Source organism: Pan troglodytes, chromosome 11 (genome assembly GCF_028858775.2).
Source record: "Pan troglodytes isolate AG18354 chromosome 11, NHGRI_mPanTro3-v2.0_pri, whole genome shotgun sequence".
In the NCBI taxonomy this organism is placed as follows: domain Eukaryota; kingdom Metazoa; phylum Chordata; class Mammalia; order Primates; family Hominidae; genus Pan; species Pan troglodytes.
The window spans coordinates 441211-456953 of NC_072409.2; the positions used below are offsets into that span (position 1 = coordinate 441211).

The 15743-nt window shown below is 54.6% G+C and overlaps 1 protein-coding gene across 12 annotated transcripts in view; it reads right to left on the reverse strand.

The window, feature by feature from the left end:
• The window catches only part of CACNA1B (calcium voltage-gated channel subunit alpha1 B), a 248727-nt gene that overhangs the window by 137161 nt on the left and 95823 nt on the right, over positions 1-15743 (reverse strand). For all 12 annotated transcript variants that reach the window (XR_010148796.1, XM_063788039.1, XM_063788036.1 and 9 more), the window contains exons 12-15: positions 11922-12034; positions 4622-4734; positions 2328-2459; positions 2018-2090 (exon numbers count right to left, since the gene is read on the reverse strand). Coding sequence is in view for 11 of the 12 variants with exons in the window: in XM_063788039.1 (XP_063644109.1) it covers positions 2018-2090; positions 2328-2459; positions 4622-4734; positions 11922-12034 (431 nt within the window). In the remaining variant the exon portion in view is untranslated. The remainder of the gene's footprint in view (positions 1-2017; positions 2091-2327; positions 2460-4621; positions 4735-11921; positions 12035-15743) is intronic.

The following is a 15743-nucleotide window of genomic DNA, read 5'->3' on the forward strand; positions in this document are numbered from 1 at the left end:
GTCAGCCCTGCCCTGCAGCCTTCCTGGTCTCTGCAGCTGAACAAGCCTTCACCCCTCCTCAGCCTCCTCCAAAGGGCCCAGGTACCTCCCCCAGTGCTCAGAGGGGGCTGAGCCACACCTGCACACTTCTGCTGCCATGGAACTCAGACTCCCAAGCCCATCTGCCTATCTCAAGCCATGTCCTGGTGCCTGGGTCTCTGCTGTCTCTCACCACTGTATGTTCTGTTCCATTTCTATTCCTCAGAGATTTTGTTTTTACGTGTCTAGGTCCTTTTATTTTCTAAGTGTATTTTTTTTTATCTTATTGCTGTGTTCAGAGCAGGGGGCATGTAATGTCTGAATCAGAGCATCATCTGATCAGAAAAGCCCACTTTCCTCCCAACTTCAACTTCTCTCCCTCATCACACTCAGGTCTTTTCTTGCAACACACATGGCAAAGCGTGGCTGTGGTCATGGACCGCGCCACCCCCATGGCATGGAGCCCCTCCCTGCAACAGCTTCTACAGGGCAAAGCCTCAGCCTGGCCCGCCCACACCTGGAGTTTCCCATCCCACACCTGCCACCTTGTCGCCACCCCAGACACTCCTCACGTTTTTGCTGCTTTGCTGGGAATGCACTCCTCCCAGTTTCCCTTGCCTGACATTCAGGACCCTACGGGCAGCTCCAGGCCTGTGACCTCCCCGTCGTGTGGCTGGGAGACCACCCACCTCTGTCCCAGAGGCTGACATAGGTCCTGTCACCCACTAAGAGCTCAAAAACATCTGGGAGACCAAAGTCTGGAAGTCACTGGCCTGTGAGCAGCCGAGGCTTTCAAGTCAGAGAGAGGGAGGACAGTCGGAGGCTGACAAGTGCCCCCCACTCGAGGAATAAGAGGAGAGGAGAAGAGGCAGCAACTCAAACATGAGACCAGAGAGGAAGAAGGGATGACAACAGCAAGGCCCTGACAGGCCTGGGGCAGATGGACCTCTGGGAGAAGAGCTGGCTCTGCCTGGCAGCGACTAGGAGCCGACGGGCCATAGGCTCCAGCCCAGCAGGGTGGGGGTGAGTGGGAAGATGTGAGAAAGGGGACAGTCATGGAGGACTGTGGTGCAAATTAGGACAGAACTCCTCTTTCAGCCAATCGTCTAATTTGGTCTGAAGGGTCTGCTGGTAAGACTTCCTCCCTTTGAGAGAGTGGGACCGAAAGGGCCCCTCTCTTCACACAGGTTGTAGGCTCCAGCCCTGACCAAGGGTAGGATCAGCAGCCCCAGGAGCCAGGGAGCCAAGCCAAGCCCCTGGCCTGCAGCAAACGCAGCCTGTTGGGCCTCCGTAAGAGGCATCACAGGCAAGACAACAGCCGCCATCCTGTTCAGTCTCAGACATGGCATCCAAGTATGTTTCATGGGACAGGAATGCAAGGCATGCTCTCATCAGTAAGGCCAGTCATGGGCAGGACTGTGGGGCCACAGCCTATGGAAGGGGAGAGTACCCAACCAAGAAAGTCCTCGAAAGGGAACCCTCCAAGAGGGCAGAGTGTGCATGAGCCAACAAGGTCTCCGTCGTAGAGAAGTGGGCCCCCAGCCCCCACTTCCCGAGGAGCTGAGGGGGGTAGTTTTCCAGATACAGATAAGAACTGAGGGGGTCACTGGGATCTGAGATAGCAGGGGGAGAAGTTTAGGAAGTGCTTTGTTTTTGTTCTCGGAGAATAAAAAACAGAAGTGCATGCAAATCTCAGGAGCTAAGAGATACACTGGTGGCTTGAAGGCCAGCTGGGCCCCCCGGGAACTACACTTGCTCCCTACAGTGCTGCCACAGAATCCAGCTTCCTTCACCGTAGGGGCTGGGGCCCCCGGACCTGGAGATCTGCAGGTTGCTGACTGCCTGTGCTTCCCTTGTTTGAGGAACACTGTGTCTGAAAAGTCGGTGATCTGGGCCGTGTGGAGGAACAAGGGAGGGAATGACAGGAGAGTCCGCCTTCCCAGCACCCAGGGGAGCCGGGAGCCGGGCAGGCCGCAAATGTGCAGAGCAGGGGCCTTACCTGGAAGACAGTGAGGATGGCGGCAGGGAAGGTGTCGAAGTTGGTTGTGGGAGTCTCATCCTGGAAGTTGAACCTGAGGAAAACAGGAAGGCTTGGGAAGTGGCAGTCCCGTCAGCAGCGAGGCAGCGCCTGCAGGCTCCAGCGTGGCCTCAACCTGCTCGCTTCAGGCTGCAGATGGCTGAACACTGGCCCCTCTGAGGACCTTCCTGGTGGGAAGGTGGGTGGAGGCAGCCTGGGCGGCACCGTCTGCTCTGAGCTCTGCTTCCCTGCAAGCCCCCAGCCTTGAGCTCTCCCTCCCGGGCCCACTTACTGTCCCCCAAACAGCTGCATCCCCAGCAGGGCGAAGACCACAATGAACAGGAAGAGCAAGAAGAGCAGGCTGATGATGGACTTCATGGAGTTCAGCAGGGACACCACCAGGTTCCGCAGGGAGCTCCAGTACCTGCGGGGCCAGGCAGGGGGTCTGAGCCAGCTCCAGAGGCTGACTTCACATTCATGGCTCTCTGCAGCCACACTTAAGGCTCCACTGACTTTCTAAACCCTGAGGGCTGCACACCTAGGTGTGAAGTTAGAGCTTTTCTCTGGAGTTTCAGGCCCACTACCCTGGACTTCTCTCCCTGAGGGCCCCATGGGAAGGCAGAGAAAAACACACCCAGTGCAGGACTCACTTCGTCCTCTCAAACTGCTCCCTGTCCCTAGGTTCAGGAGGACGAGGCCACCATCCAGGTGGCCAGGCCCAATCCCAAACTTCATCCTCGGCCCCTCCCTGCCCCTCACTCCTCAACACCCAGTCAGCCACCAAGTGTCTCAGACCAGTGCCATGTGAAGCAAGTCCCACAACTGTTGTCATCAGCCCACAGCAGGAAGAGCTACACCGGAACCTACAGCAGATCTGCAAGCGCTGTGGCCGGTGGCAGAGACCCTGGCTCCAGTGCCCCCTCACCAGGGACAAGGGACACGCGGCGTGGAGAGCTTGTAGGGTGACACCACGCAGACTGTCTGTGGTATCCCTCAACGCTTCCCATCCCAGGGGGCAGTGACCGTGCCCTGCTCATGCACGGGTCCCCATGGCACACAGGTGCCACCGAGGCTGCTGATGGCAACCGAGGGGCCGGTCCCTCATGTCCCTGTGCCTCTGCACGTGCTGTCCCATCTCCCTGGAATGGAGGGACTGCAAGACAGACACTGGTCTCCTTCTGTGCTCACTCTATCCCTGGGCACCCCTGGGCTCCCAAACCGTGTCCTTCTCCCTGGCGCCCACATCAGAGGCCCCGCTATCCTCCATGGATTCTCTTACAAAGTACCTGAGGGCTAATGGCAGACGGGCTGGAAGACTCTGGGAAAGGAATTGAGCCTTCTCCTGGGACTAGCAGGGGTCTAGGCCAGCCTGCCTCAGGACAGGGTCACCTACTTCCTGGGAGAAAATGGAGCCTAAGATGCCAGACCTGGAGGTGGGGTAAAGGCAGCCCTGTGGACACTTCCTGAAGCCTCACACCAGCAAGTTCTGGGAAGGCAACAGAAGTCTGAGGACACACAGCACAGAGCGCCAGTGAGGATTCATGGACCCAGCAGGACTCAACTCTGCCCAAAACTCTTCTGCCTTTATAGCTTCATATCCTCCTATGGTCTTAGGTTTGGATTTAAAATGGATTGGAAAAGACCTGGGATTTCAGTTGCCCTGGGGAGGTCAGTGGGCTTCTGAGAGGTCATCTTGGTCACTAGAGGTGTGACCTATGACCTGGCACTGCACGGGCTCAGTGTCGGCAGTTCTGCTCGTTGGGCCCTGCAGCTGCCAAGGACACACACCAAAGTCCATGCTGGCCCACGTGTGTGTCTGGTAGGGTCCAGATGCTCAGGAGCCTCCGCGGTGCAGCCTTTGCTGCCGATGAGACTGCTGTGAGGAGAGTCTCTCTCTCTCTTCCCCACTACAACTCTGGCAGTGAGGGGAAGGGTTTTCACCCTGGTCCTTCTCTCACTACCTGCATCTGTCACTTCCTGGGCTTCAGTCTCTTTGTAGGCAAACTGCAGCAACTCACTTCCAGAGTCAAGTGGGACATAACTGTAAACACGGTCTTGTCACTGCCATCGTCAGCAAGGTGCAGGGTGGAGAAAGCAGGCCTGAGCACAGGGGCCAGGCAGGTGCCAGGCTGGCTCAGTGAGAAGCTCAGGACCATGGCAGGGTGCACACAGGCTCTCCAGGGGTGGAGCTGCAGGGGAGGTAGGCAGACTTGGGGGCTGGATGATGGAAAAGCTTCCATCTGATGACTTCTGTCTTCCTCATTAACTACAAAGCAAAGTCACCTTTGAAGGCTGGGAAGATGGGGTGGTGGTTTCAAGACAGGAGACGATGGGAAATCGTGGAAAGCAAGTGAACAAGAAAGCTAAAGAGTGTGCCGGCAGCACGGAGGCCAGTCAGGGATGGCCCTGAGGGCAGATGTGGCCCCACAAGGCTGTTTTGGAACCACCTTTTGTATTTAAATCAACTGTAAGCCACAGAGAGAGCTTCTGGGTGCTGTGAACTCCTGGGGACAAGCACCCTGTGTGGCTGATCCCACGCCCTCTCCACCCTACACCTGCCCTCGCCTGGGAGTGCAGGGGACGTACTTCGTGACTTTGAAGATCCTCAGCAGGCGGAGGGCCCGCAGCACACTGATCCCAAAGGAGCTTCCCGGCTTGATGGCCGCCCAGACCACTTCAAAGACGCTCCCCACGATGACCTGCAACGGGATGGCATTAGCCTTGGGTGCACCGTATCTGCACCTGTGCATGCAGATGGATGTGTGTGCACACCCTGCGTGGCTGCACCTCTCCGTAAGGAACCATCCTGCTTCCTTGTCTGACAATCAAGCCAGATATGGTAACACAAGGCACACACCTCACACTGAGCTCTTGGAACCTTTGGGAAAGGCTGTAGAGTCCCACCAGTCCTGGTACCTGCCCTCCCTCCCACCCCCCACCCCAGACACACCAGGAGGACACAGGACATGGACCAGGTTAGGCCTGCTGGCTTCCTGGCAGACCTTACAACCACCTGGTCTAATACCTCCTCTGTGCTTGACCACAGCCTGGTGACACTGGTGTCTTCTTCAACACCTCTGGAGCTGGGCAAACTTTCAGACAGCCCTGACTGTTAGACTGTTCTCTCACAGACTAGCAAAATCTGTCTCCCTGTAACTTCCCCTCCCTGGTTCTGCCACTGCTCCAAGATACTCAGATTCATAAATTGCATCTTGAGTCTTTTCTTCTCCCAATGACCAGGAAACAGCACATGCCACCAAGAACAGATTATGGCAAGCCTGCCTGTTTGTTTCATGCACTGTTGATGTTGGTGAGCTGGAATTTGTGAGCAAGGTACATGTCCCTCCTTCCAGCCATTCCTCAGATAGACTGTGAGGAGGGTCATCCTGGTCAGGGCCTGGTGTGAGGGACTCAGAAAGGACAGACCAGTGGGGCTGGAACACAGCAGACCCTTTACCACCTTCCCTCTGGACAGGACAAGCAAGGGGCCCCAAACTGAATTCTCTCCCAGGCCACCATACCTCAAGGGGCACAATCTGGGCTCACAGTCAGCAGGAGCGCCCATGTCTTCTTCATGTGTGTAATTCTCATTTCCTCTAAGCCACACTTCTGCAACTGGTGTGGAGAATTCAAATGTTGAGCCTCTCAAACTCAATTATATTGTATTTGGGACATATATTTTCCAAAGTTTCAGTCATTTCCACCAATTTCACATCAACTGCAAAGCTGATGAGCTTAACGTCAATGCTCTTACGAAGTCACTGAGAGAACGATGAATATGCTAAGACAGAGCCCTGTGGTACATCTCTAGAGACTTCCCTACAGATTGACACTAATCTGTTAACCAGCATGTCTGGGAATGGCTGTGCACCATTTATGGATCAACTCAAATGCACAGTCATCTGCTGCACATTTCTCTACGTTGTCCACAGATCGCCATTCAGAGAATATCTAACGTTCTGTCAACAACCAGGTACACCAATATGCACAGAACCTGTGATAACCCTATCAATACAACAAATTGGGTAAGCTTGCCACCCCAGTCTTGCCAAGAGTGCCATCTGTTCTTGGTGATCACATGTTGCCCTTGATCATCACCACCAACTTTTCTCTGCACTAGCAAATCACCCAGATGTTTGCCTAGGGTTGAAGATTGTAGTTTTCTAAATATACTTTCTTCTCATTGACAGTCTTCCAGCATCTGTCCTGTTTTCCACTAATTATCAAAATTTGTCCTCACTGGTTCATGTAGTAGGCAGCCTCTAAGATGGCCTCAGTAATCCCTACCACCCAGTATTCACTCCCTTGTATAATGCTATCCCCTTAAGGATGGGTTGGACCTAGTGACTCACTCTTAGTAAACAGAATACAGCAAAAGTGATGGGATGTCACCTCTGAGATCAGATTACAAAAGGACTGGTTTCTGTCTTGGGAACTCTTGACTCTTTCTCTGAACACCAGATATCATGTCATAAGGACACTCCGGCAGCTGGGAGAGGCCCATGTGACCAGGAACAGAGGCCTGCCAGCAGCCACACCAGTGAGCCTGGAAGCAGATTTTTTGAGGTCCATTGACAGCCATAATGAGCATGAGGCTGGAAGTGAATTCTCCAGCCCCAAATGAGCCTGAGAAGACTGCAGCCTCACTAGAGACTGCAAGCCAGGTGCACCCAGTTAAGCCACCCTGATTCCTGACTCACAGAAACAGTGAAATAATAAACATTTTTCTTATGCCACCAAGCTTTTGGATAATTTGTTCCCCAGCAGGAAAAGTCAATACAGATTTTGGAATCAGAAGTGGAGTGATGCTGTGATAAAAACCTAAAATGTGGGAGTGGTTTTGGAACCAGAGGATGGACACTGAGCAGCACATTAATGAAGGGCTAAAGCGCACTTAACACACAGTTCATAGAATTTTGGACATTAAGCATGCTGCACATCAGGGTCTGCAGGAAAGCGAGGAGAATTTCATAGGAAACTAGAGGAAGGGGTCCTGTTGTGTGCTGGCAGAAAATTTAGCCACACTGTTGCATGCAGCTATGTAAAAAGTAGAAAACAGGCAAGGCGTGGTGGCTCATGCCTGTAATCCCAACACTTTGGGAGGCTGAGGCAGGCAGATCACTTGAGGTCAGGATTTCGGGACCAGCCTGACCAACATGGTGAAACCCCATCTCTACTAAAAATACAAAAAAATTAGCTGGACGTGTTGGTGGGTGCCTGTAATCTCAGCTACTCAGGAGGCTGAGGCAGGAAAATTGCTTGAACCCGGGAGGCAGAGGTTGCAGTGAGCCGAGATCGTGCCACTGCACTCCAACCTGGGCAACAGAGCGAGACACTGTCTCATAAAAAAAAAAAAAGGTAGAAAACAGGCTTAATCAACCAGGGGATCAACCTCAAGAGATCTCTGAGTCAAGTGCTGAAGGTGCCACCTGATGTCTTCTTGCTGCTTGTAGTCAAATATGAGAGGAGAGAGCTAAACCAAGGAAAGTGCATTAAATTAAAGGAAGCCAGGACTTGCTGGTTTTGAATATGTTTAGCCTCTCCAGATCTCAACATTAATAATGGCAAGGTCTCAGCAAAGATTTGGAAAAAAATGCTCAACACCACTAATCAGAGACGTGCAAATCAAAACCACAGTGAGATATCATCTCACGCCAGTCAGAATGGCTATTATTAAAAAGTCAAAAAATAACAGATGTTGGCGAAGCTACGGAGAAAAGGGGATGTTGGTGGGAATGTAAATTAGTCCAGTCACTGTGGAAAACAGTTTGCAGATTTCTCAAAGAACTAAAATAGAACTACCATTTGATCCAGCAATCCCACTACTGGCTATATACCCAAGGGACTATAACTCGTTCTACCAAAAAGACACATGCATTTGTTCACCACAGCACTATTCACAACAGCAGGGACACAAATCAACTTAGGTGCCAGTTAACAGTGGATTGGATCAAGAAAATGCATTATATATACACCATGGAAGACTGCACAGCTATTAAAAAAAAAAACATGTATTTTGCAGTAATATGGATGCGGCCAGAGGCCATTATCCTAAGTGAATTAATGCAGAAACAAACACCAAATACCACACGTTCTCACAAGTGGGAGCTAAACAAGGATACACATGGACACAAAGAAGGGAACAATAGACAGTGGGGAGTACTAGAGGGAGGAGGGAGGGGGAAGGGGTTGACAAACTATCTTCCGGGTACTATGCTCACTACTTGGGTGATGGGATCGTGTGTATCCCAAACCTCAGCATCACACAACATACCCCTGTAACAAACCTGCACGTGTAACCCCTGAATCTAAATAAAACTTGAAATTTTAAAAAGAGAGAAAGGTGGCATGGTCTAAAGATGAAGCCAAGGGCAAGACTGTGATTTTTATTTGAGATCCCAAAACGATCAAAGGTGGTGCCTCAGAGCACTACTCAGCCACACTTTCAGGCTCTTCAAAGAGATTGAGGGTGCCTCGCACATCTGGTCAATGAAGCAGGAACTTCTCTAAGACACTGAGGTGTTGACCCTTAGCATTTCAACAGGAACACAGACAGAAAAGGTCTAAGGCCTAATAGGTGTGGGTAGAGCTTTTTTCTAATAAAGTGAACCCCAAGCTTCACAACATATCCATAAAGTTCTTAGAGGACATATATGCAGAGACATCACCAACTTGGACTGAAAGAATCAAGACAATACAAAACGAAAATAGGTCTTTAGATTCCCAAAATTCTGCCAGTGGGAAGTAGGCTGAGAAAACCATTCAGCTGAAAACCTGAACTACCTTTCATGGAAAAGCAAAGGGAGTGAGAGGGCAGAACCAAGAGCCCAGAGGGCTTCCTGTCTGTAACAATGAATCCCAGACTTTCCCGCATGTGCCCAGCTGGATTTCAGAATCCCTATGGACCAGTGGCTCAGCTTCCTGGTGTCCCCTTGCTGAGTAGGAATATCTACTGCAGTTACCCTATGCCCATCCTACCACTGCACACTGAATGTTGAGTGTAGATAACTCTCTAGTTCCACAGGTCAACAGATTAAGAGGTACCGCAGCCACTGCACTTAGGGAACTACACCGAAGGAGTCTCACCCACACCTGGACCTTACTGAGGATGAGATTCTGGATTTTGAGCTGATACTGTAATGGATAAGATTTTGGGGAGTTGGCAGGGTGAAGGTGTTTTACACTGGGAAGGATATGAGTCACTGAGAGCCAGAGGGCAGGCTGTGGCAAGCAGCCTCTTCGATGGCCCCAGTGGTCATCACCGTCTGGTGTTCACATCCTTCCATAATACCTGCCCCCATATATTCCTCTCCCCAGCCCAGTCACTGGGCCCAGTGACTCACTCCTAACTAAAAGACTATGGCAAAACTGATGGGATCTTTCTTTCAAGACAGGGTTTCTATAGCTTCTGTCTTATGTACATACTCTCAGTTCTCTCCCTCAGACCACAGCTGAGGACATTCCGGCAGCCTGTGGAGAGGCCACATGACCAGGAACTCGGCGTTCCAGCAACCAAATGCATGAGCTTGACACCAGATTCTCCAGTGCCAGTCAAGCCGTGGAATGACCATATCCTTGGCCTTCAACTGGGCTGAAGCCTCATGGGGGACCCTGCGCCAGAGATACCCAGTGCCACACCTGAATTCCTAAGCCATAGAAATGTGAGACAGATTTTTGTAGTTTAAAGCTGCTAAGTGTTAGAAGAATGTGTTAGCTTATGTGCAAATTATTCCCATGTCCTGAGATCCAGTCAGTTCAGATCAGAAGATTGGAAGACATGAAAAAGATCCCTGCATCTCTGACGCCTCCATCTCTTCGGCTCCCTTGGCCGATGCACTCAGACCTTCTTTGTGACCAAGAAGTCAAAGGGTAAGAAGGGTTGTTGTCTTCCCACTGTCTACTGAAATCACAGGTCTCCATGTCTCAGAGAGCACCCTGGATGGCCACTGCCTTCCCTTCCTCAGAGATCAGAAGCACAGCATGACGCAAAACCACTACCCCCGAGGCCAGAAAGCCAGGCTCACCCACTGACTCCTCTCAAACCGATGGGCAGCCTGGGGCCAGTCACACAATGTCTGCCGTTATCATCAGTAAAATGAGACCCCTTGTGAGGATTCAACAAAATCACAGACACAAATGTCTACCACCTGTGTAAGTACAATGCTCATGAGAGAAAAAGTCCAATTAAGCTGAATTTTCTAACTGAAGCTTTACTACCACGGTCCAGGCCCCTCTCTGGCTCCTGTAAACTCTGCCGAGCTCCAAACCCTCCCTTGGGGGGCGGCACTCCTACTCCCCACTCCTTCCTGAGGAGGCAGTGCTCCCACCTGTCACTCCTTCATGGGAGGGCACTCCTTCATGGAAGGGGTCATGCTCCCACCCTTCACTCCTTTCTCAGGGGGGCGGGGGCAGTGCTCCCACCTGTCACTCCTTCCTGGGGGGGGCAGGGTAGTACTCCCACCCTTCACTCCTTCATGGGAGGGGTAGTACTCCTACCCTTCACTCCTTCATGGGAGGGGTGGTGCTCCCACCCTTCACTCCTTCCTGGGGGGGAAGTGCTCCCATCACTCCTTCCTGGGGGGGGCAGTGCTCCCACCTGTCACTCCTTCCTGGGGGGGAGGGTAGTGCTCCCACCCTTCACTCCTTCCTGGAGGGGTAGTGATCCCGTTGCTCTTTCCTGAGGGGGGCAATGCTCCCACCTGTCACTCCTTCCTGGGGGGGAAATAGTGCTCCCACCCTTCACTCCTTCCTGGGGGGGTTAGTGCTCCCATCACTCCTTCCTGGGGGAGGGCAGTGCTCCCACCTGTCACTCCTTCCTGGGGGGGAGGGTAGTGCTCCCACCCTTCACTCCTTCCTGGGGGGGTAGTGCTCCCACCTGTCACTCCTTCCTGGGAGGGAGGGTAGTACTCCCACCCTTCACTCCTTCCTGGGGGGGTAGTGCTCCCACCTGTCACTCCTTCCTGCGGGGGTAGTGCGCCCGCCTGTTACTCCTTCCTGGGGGACTCTGCTCCCACCCTTCACTCCACCCTGAGAGGGGCAGTGCTCCCACTCATCACTCCTTGTCACTCCCACTTGTTGCTCCTTACGGGAGGGCTTGAAGTGCTCTGGTACAAAGACTTGGAGGGAGTACTTACTCCCACTCCTCCCTCCTGCCTCAGGGGGCGGCGTGCCCACCCATCATTCCCAGCCTCCAGCAGGAAGACTCAGAACTCAGCCTCTGGGCAGGTGCCGACAGTGCCACATCCCTAGGCTTTGGGTTCAGGTCCCAGGAAGTGTCCTGTGCTCCCTGCGGGGTCTGAGAATCCAGGAGATTCTCAGACTGCCCTGCCCTGCCCTCTGTGCTCAACTGTCATGGTAAGCTGTGAAACACACCGCCTCCAAGGCTTCCCCTACCTACATAAGTTGGTAAAGAGACCCAGGCCAGGGCCACCACCTCCCCCAGCCCCACAGAGAGGGCAGGACCATCATGGCCTATCATGCCCCAACCCCAGAAGTGCTGGTGGATGTACCCAAGCCTGCCCAGGGCCAGAGCCCCCCTGAGCTCCACTGGGGAGAGACTGAGCCCTCCACAGGTTTGCGAGATCCCAGGCATGGAGGTAGCTGCAGAGCCTTCAGCTGATTATGAAAGTCTATGGACAGGATCAGAAGAGGGAAGGGTGACCTCCCGCCGACAGAGAGCGGCTGAGGCTGACACTCCCATCAGTCAGGCCCGGCCAGGACAGGCCTCCCTCTGCCAGCCCCCTGCTCCTCACTGTCTTCAGGCAGCCTTTCTGACCCATGTAGGGTCACAGACCCCAGCCCACACTGGGCATGGCCTATGGGTGGGGGCTGTGTGCGCCTGCAGGAAAGGATACAGCCTGGGCCCCTGATCAGGCCTCTCACTCACCCCAAAGTCGAAGCAGTTGAAGGAGGACCGGAAGTAGCTTCTGGGCCCCAGGCCATACATCTTCAGGGACATCTCTGTGAGGAAGAGACCCAGGAAAACAAACTCTGCAAAATCTAGGAGAAGCCGGAGAAGAGGGGGATTAGCTCGAGGCCTCCTCCCACTCTGGCTCCAGCCCAGACTGGAGGACACCAGACCTCTGGGCCTTCCCAGGGCTGAGCCTTCCAGGCCTGGCCTATGGTCCTATGCTCTGAAGTCTCAGCCCAGGAAAGGAACGATGGATTCAGAGGGACACGGAGAGGTACCTGTTCCAGTCTGAAAGGTGGTGAGTCCCTAGTGCCTCTGAGACCCAGAGAAGGACGGGCTCAGCAGGAGGCAAGCTCCTGAGATCAGCCCAGGTGTGAGTTCTGGGGTCATGGGGGTGCCCCCTCCTCACCAGAGGAGGTCCTGGGGCTGTGAGGCAAAGGGCCCCATTTACCCCAAGGAGAGGCCCAGCGACAGCTTCCAGCTGGTCCTTCCGCCTCTGGCCTCACCCCAATCTCTGACCGAAGGTGGGGTCCCTCAACCTCCTTGCCAGAATCTCCCACCTTTCCACTGGGACTTCCCAGGGGAAAGACGCCTCTCCCCAAAATGTCCACGGCACTGTGGCTGACTTCTGTTCACGTTTGCTGCCCCGAGGGTAGACCTCCTCCACCACTGCACTCCTCTCCAGCACGAGGCTGCCAAGAGGCACTGTCCCCTTGCACTGTCACCAAGTCACACAGAGGTTCCTGCGGGCACAGCAGCAGTGGAGGGGGGCTGTCTTGGGCTCAGAAGTCCTGCTGACCCTTCCGGGCCTCAGTACTGAGGGAGGCCATGCTGGGGCTAGAGGGCTGTGCTGGGAATTCAAGGTACACAGACTCTGCTCACCCAGCCCAAGCAGAAAGAGGGAAGCAGCACAGAAGAACGCCATGGCTCCAGAGCTGGGTGAGGCCACAGGCAGCAGGAGGCCCAGCGAGGCCCAGCCGCTGGCTGAGCCAGGAGTCCTAGGCGTCAGGGTGAGGCCACTGTCTCTGACTCTCCTCCCAAAGGGTTGGGCAGGGATTGGCTCTTAAACTTCTCACAGTGCTGGTCAGACCAAAGGCACCATGGCTCTGCCAGGGCAGCAGGGGCTAGGGAGGCAACAGAGCCCAGGGCAGAGCCCACATGGAGAACAAGGTCCTGGGAGGGCATGAAGGGCAGGCCCCTGAGAGTCCACAACTGGGCAGAGTCCAGCTCGGCCTTCCCAGGGCTTCTGAATCCCCCTCTACAGTCTCTGTTGGGACACGGGACCTTCAGCAGACACAACTTCTGATAAAGCAGACACTGGAAGAGGGGGCCACACACTCTTCCCACCCCTATGCTCCTAAAATCTCCTCCACCAAGGGCTGTGCTGCACAGGTCCAGACAGCCTCGGTCAGGGGCAAGTCTGCAGCAGCCCAGACCTGGGATAAGCAGAGATGACAACTTCACAGACCACTCAGACACCGTACAAACAGACAGGAGTCTCAGGGAGCGGACACCCCGCTTTGTATGGCCTGAGGACATGGACAACCAGTTCCTTGGAGCAAGTCACCTGTAGCAAGCCTGGCCTCTGACACCAGCCAGAAAATCACCAGGCACTCAAGCTAAGCATGGGATGATAACAAGGCCAAGCAGCGTCCCTGGAGAAGCCGAGAGCCCCCTGTGAGAGGCATGGATGCCCAGCGACCCTCAGGCAGGGCTGCTCGGGAATGGAAGGATCCACCCTCAACTGAGACCACTGGACCCTACAGCTCTGACCTGGGCCTGGCTGTGCAGACCACCAGGTGTGAGATGTGGCAGGAAAGCTGTGCCCCCTGCAGTCCAGTGCAGAGCACCCCAGCAAGCCCAGGGGAATACACAAGCAGCTTGGAAAGGCCCAACACGCCTGGCCACAAAGTCCCAGAGCCCCTCTGCGTGGGTCACAAAGGCCTCGGGCTCCCCACACGAGGGGCTCGGACCCAGGGAGGAGAGGCCCCAGAGATGGGACTGCTGGCACCCACACCCTAGATCTGGGAGGGGAGGCTACCCAGGCACACACCTTGCTCCCCAGGAGACCAAAGTGAGAGCACTTTGCAAGGAACAAGTACAAGAAATGCAAACGGTAAAACTTTCAGAGAAAGAGATCTGAAAACCTCCAACATCCTGTCTGCCCTCTCACTCTCCCTAGGAACGGAGGCCCTCAGCCTCACATACTCAGCCTCCACTCTGAGGCCCAGAAAGGGCATTCATTCGTACACTCTTGTATCATGCATCCTACCAGCAGGCACTGGTGCTGTTTTGAGCCAGCATGGGGACAGAGTTCACCCTTCTCCCCAGGAGTTCACAAGCTGAGGGGGAAACAGAGACAGATCACTAAAACCAGGTTTTGTCTTCTAAGAGGATGGTGTGCTATGGGAGCAGAGGGAGGGTGAGCAAGTCTGGTGAGCTGCATAAGGCCCCCCAGGGGCTCACAGGATGGCAAGTCCTGACAGTGCCCCTCTTAACCACTCAAGCCTCAATTTTGAAGGTTCTGGCAATGCATTGAGGGCAGGTCCTTGGAGAATGGACAGCCGAGGTGCACAGAACCCACGATGAGCCCCTGCGAAGCTGCTCTAGGCTGGGCGGCCACACCCCCTCGCCTCTGGCAAGCCTGTCCTACCTACTGAGCAAGCCTCCCTCAGGCCCAGCCCGGCTGTCAGGGACACTGCCCACATTTCCCTCCAGCCGTTTTTCCCTCAGTGACACAATGAAGCCAGGAACTCCAGGAAACCACAGAGAAGACACAGTAGCGGTCTACGGTCAGGGATGCCTGTGGCCTCACCAACGCCTGGACACTCCCAGCCCTGTGCTCCCACACAGCAGATGCGCGACTGGGCTGTGCAGCCCTACCCCTACCCCACTGCCTGCCAACTCACTGCGCACCAACAGCCTCTCACGGGGAAGAACAGGCCTAGTCACTGGGTCAGGAGGAAGTCCTTGGTCCCCACCTGACCCCCAAGGGTGGGAAAACCTTAGCCGGAGGACCAAGAGAGACACTGAACTCAGGCCCAAGCAAAGTCCCGAGGTACCACCCTGTGGGCCCCAGGACGTGTCAGTCAGGAGCTGGGACAGGCAGTTCCATGTACACAAGCTGCTTCTCGACCTGCAGCCGCCCAGGGAGCCTGAGCCGGAGCTCTCTTGGCTCCTTTTGCTTCTGCCCCTCCGCACCATCTCCCTGTTCGCAAGTCGTAGATTTCAATGTCAAGTTTGGGAAACTGTAGCCCAGAGTTCCACCCCAACACAGCCACTCTCCCACCCATGCTTCCAGGTGACCTGCAGCCCCATCTCTCCCACTGTGGATCTGTCAGATCCTGCAGCTCAGGGAACCCTCACACTCCTGGGCAGAGCAGGTGAGGCCCTCTGGTCTACAGAGCAGGGCTCAGCCGGCCGGCTAGGGCCCTGGTGAGGCCACCGACACAGCAGGACACAGTGACAGCCAGGCTGGAACTGGGAGCTGGGATAGCTCTTCTCTGGAGTCGGAAAAGGCTTTCCTGGGTGCCTCGGCAGCTTCAGGCAAACAGGGCCCTCAAGGGGAAACTGAGGCCCTCCAGGGAGCCCCAAACAGGCCCTGTCTCCAGATCAGCTGTAGACACCCAGCAGGGTGAGTGCAGCTGACCCCTGGGGTCAGGAGGGCTGAATCACTACCTGACAGGACATAAAACATGGGTGGACTCTTTGGTTTTGATCCTGTTTGTGAAGTAAGACCACAGAGCAACGCTGTATTCCACATGGGACAGAGAGTCCGAGGCTGTGACAGACCAGGCC